Source organism: Curcuma longa, unplaced genomic scaffold (assembly GCF_044706935.1).
Source record: "Curcuma longa cultivar G26 ecotype Majalengka, Jawa Barat unplaced genomic scaffold, ITB_CL_G26_1.1 contig_27514, whole genome shotgun sequence".
Taxonomy (NCBI): Eukaryota; Viridiplantae; Streptophyta; class Magnoliopsida; order Zingiberales; family Zingiberaceae; genus Curcuma; species Curcuma longa.
In genome coordinates this window covers 362-2570 of record NW_027433440.1, presented here as the reverse complement: position 1 = coordinate 2570, position 2209 = coordinate 362, and the positions used below count along the sequence as shown (strand labels likewise).

The 2209-nt window shown below is 48.0% G+C and overlaps 1 protein-coding gene across 1 annotated transcript; it reads left to right on the top strand.

Moving 5' to 3' along the window:
* The first annotated feature begins 230 nt into the window (after nt 1–230).
* Nucleotides 231–1929, top strand: LOC141819052 (protein STRICTOSIDINE SYNTHASE-LIKE 2-like). Its single transcript, XM_074706425.1, has 3 exons — nt 231–595; nt 822–1085; nt 1199–1929. The coding sequence occupies exons 1-3, from the start codon at nt 342–344 to the stop codon at nt 1806–1808; spliced, it is 1128 nt and encodes a 375-aa protein (XP_074562526.1). The 5' UTR covers nt 231–341; the 3' UTR covers nt 1809–1929.
* The last annotated feature ends 280 nt before the right edge of the window (nt 1930–2209 follow it).

Here is a 2209-nt window from a genome sequence, read left to right as displayed (position 1 = left end):
AGCTACGATGTACTCACGCCACCGTGCATTCGTCTATGATACGAAGGATCACACAATTTGCAGTTGCATGCGTCTTGTGGATGACCCCCGCGCACTCCCTCCAATTACGTGAAGGAAGCTGGCAGTAGCTGAACGCACCACCATCATCAATTAGTGTTCTCAAATTTAATCAGCCGGTTGGGCATGAGCAATCCGATTTGGTCAGTCGAGTAATACAGGGAGGGGGCAAACTGAAAGAAATCTAAAAAATCCATCAATCATTAAGGGGCAATCAATAGAATCGAGACCAATATAATTTAGCCATAACAAGAGAAGGGGTGGAGAAAAACATAGGGTCAGCAATGTATGCCAGAATTATCCTCGTTTTATCAGCCATCGCCTTCGCTCTTCTCTCTCTCTTCTTCTCTCCGGATTCTTCTTCTTTTTCTTCGGTTCGACTGCTTCCGATCAAAGACGGTGCAATTGGACCTGAAAGCATCGTGTTCGACATCACCGGCGACGGGCCTTACACCGGTGTATCGGACGGCCGGATACTGAAATGGCAGGGGGTGGAAGAAGGCTGGATCGAGTACGCCACTGTAACCTCGCCGGAATTGTAAGTTTCAGTCTCCATCTCTCTCCGTGGTTATCTTAATTTTCACATTTCTACCTAAAATTTCGGATTTTTTTAACGTATCAATCCAAACGAGTTGTGATGGATGGTTGATAATTTCATTGGCTAAAGCACTTACGGCCGATGTCTTTGCTGACTCTAATCAAAATTATTCTTTTCCAAACTTGGGAAAAGCTAACCTGTTCGTTTCCAAAAAAACATTATGCAGATTGGAAACGTGCAAAGGATCCAGAGACCCGAAACGGGAGCATGTTTGCGGAAGACCCCTGGGTCTGCACTTTGGCAAACAAGGGGAGCTCTACGTTGCAGACGCATACCACGGCTTGTTGGTGGTCACTGCTGGCGACAAGTTCGCGACGCCGGTGGTCACCGAGACGCAAGGCCGTTCGCTTCGCTTCACCAACAGCTTGGACGTCGATGAAAGAACTGGAGTCGTCTATTTTACTGACAGCAGCAAGCGATTCCAAAGGAGGTACACAACAAATTAATCGAATTACTCGATTGTATCCGAGAAGAATTTGCCGTTCCTGTTCACTCGATCGAAGATTAATTGATTGCGATGAGCAAGTTTTGTTGTTGGGACAGGGAGTTCATGTCAGTTGTCGTCTCCGGAGACAAAACTGGAAGGTTGATGAGCTTCAATCCAGTCACCAAAGAAGTGCGATTGGTTCTCGATGGCTTGTCGTTCCCGAACGGAGTGGCACTCAGCGAGGACGGCACCTTCCTCATCCTCGCGGAAACCACGACCTGCAGAGTGCTCAGGTATTGGATTCAACCGCCGGCTGATTCTTCTAGTGCTAGGGATGGCGGGGACGTTGAAGTTGTAGCCGAGCTTCCTGGATTCCCGGATAACATCAGGAGGAGCCCTAGAGGCGGGTTTTGGGTGGCCCTGCACGCGAGGAGGAGCCGGCTCGTTGCATGGGCTCTGTCAGTGGCATGGATCCAGAGGCTGGTCCTGGAGCTTGGGACTCGGCGCCTCGGCATTGATCTGCAGAGGGTGTCTGAGATGGTGGCCAGGTGGAATGGAGCAGCCAGCGCAGTGAGAGTAAGTGCAGAGGGGGAGGTGTTGGAGGTGTTGGAAGGGGTGGGCGATAAGAGGATGAGGTTCATCAGCCAAGTGGAGGAGAGGAATGGTACCCTTTGGCTTGGCTCGGTTATCATGCCCTTTGCTGCAGTGTACCCTCTTGCCTCTTGAATTTTGATGATTCAGATCATGTACTCTCCTATATTGCATCAATTGTCGAGATTCCATGACTGTAACAGCGAAATTAGTCTGGGATATATCGGATAAAGCTGTTTTTAATATTTATTTCTTATATATCTTTGCAAAACACCGCACCATTTGTTGAGCCTAATATCAAGTTAATTGTCATATCTGCTGAAAATATTCTTGTTTAATACAGAAGAAAGTATAATAAGTGTTCCGACTGAATATCGTGGACGGTCAAATTACTAATCAATAAGTAATTCGATGCACGCGAGGTTTGCTTCCCCATGTGAAGGAATTAACCTTGCTTCCGTCGGTGAAGGAACCTGAGAATAGACTGAGCAGAGAGGTTAGACTAGCACCGGAGAGTCCCGACAGACCACTTCGAC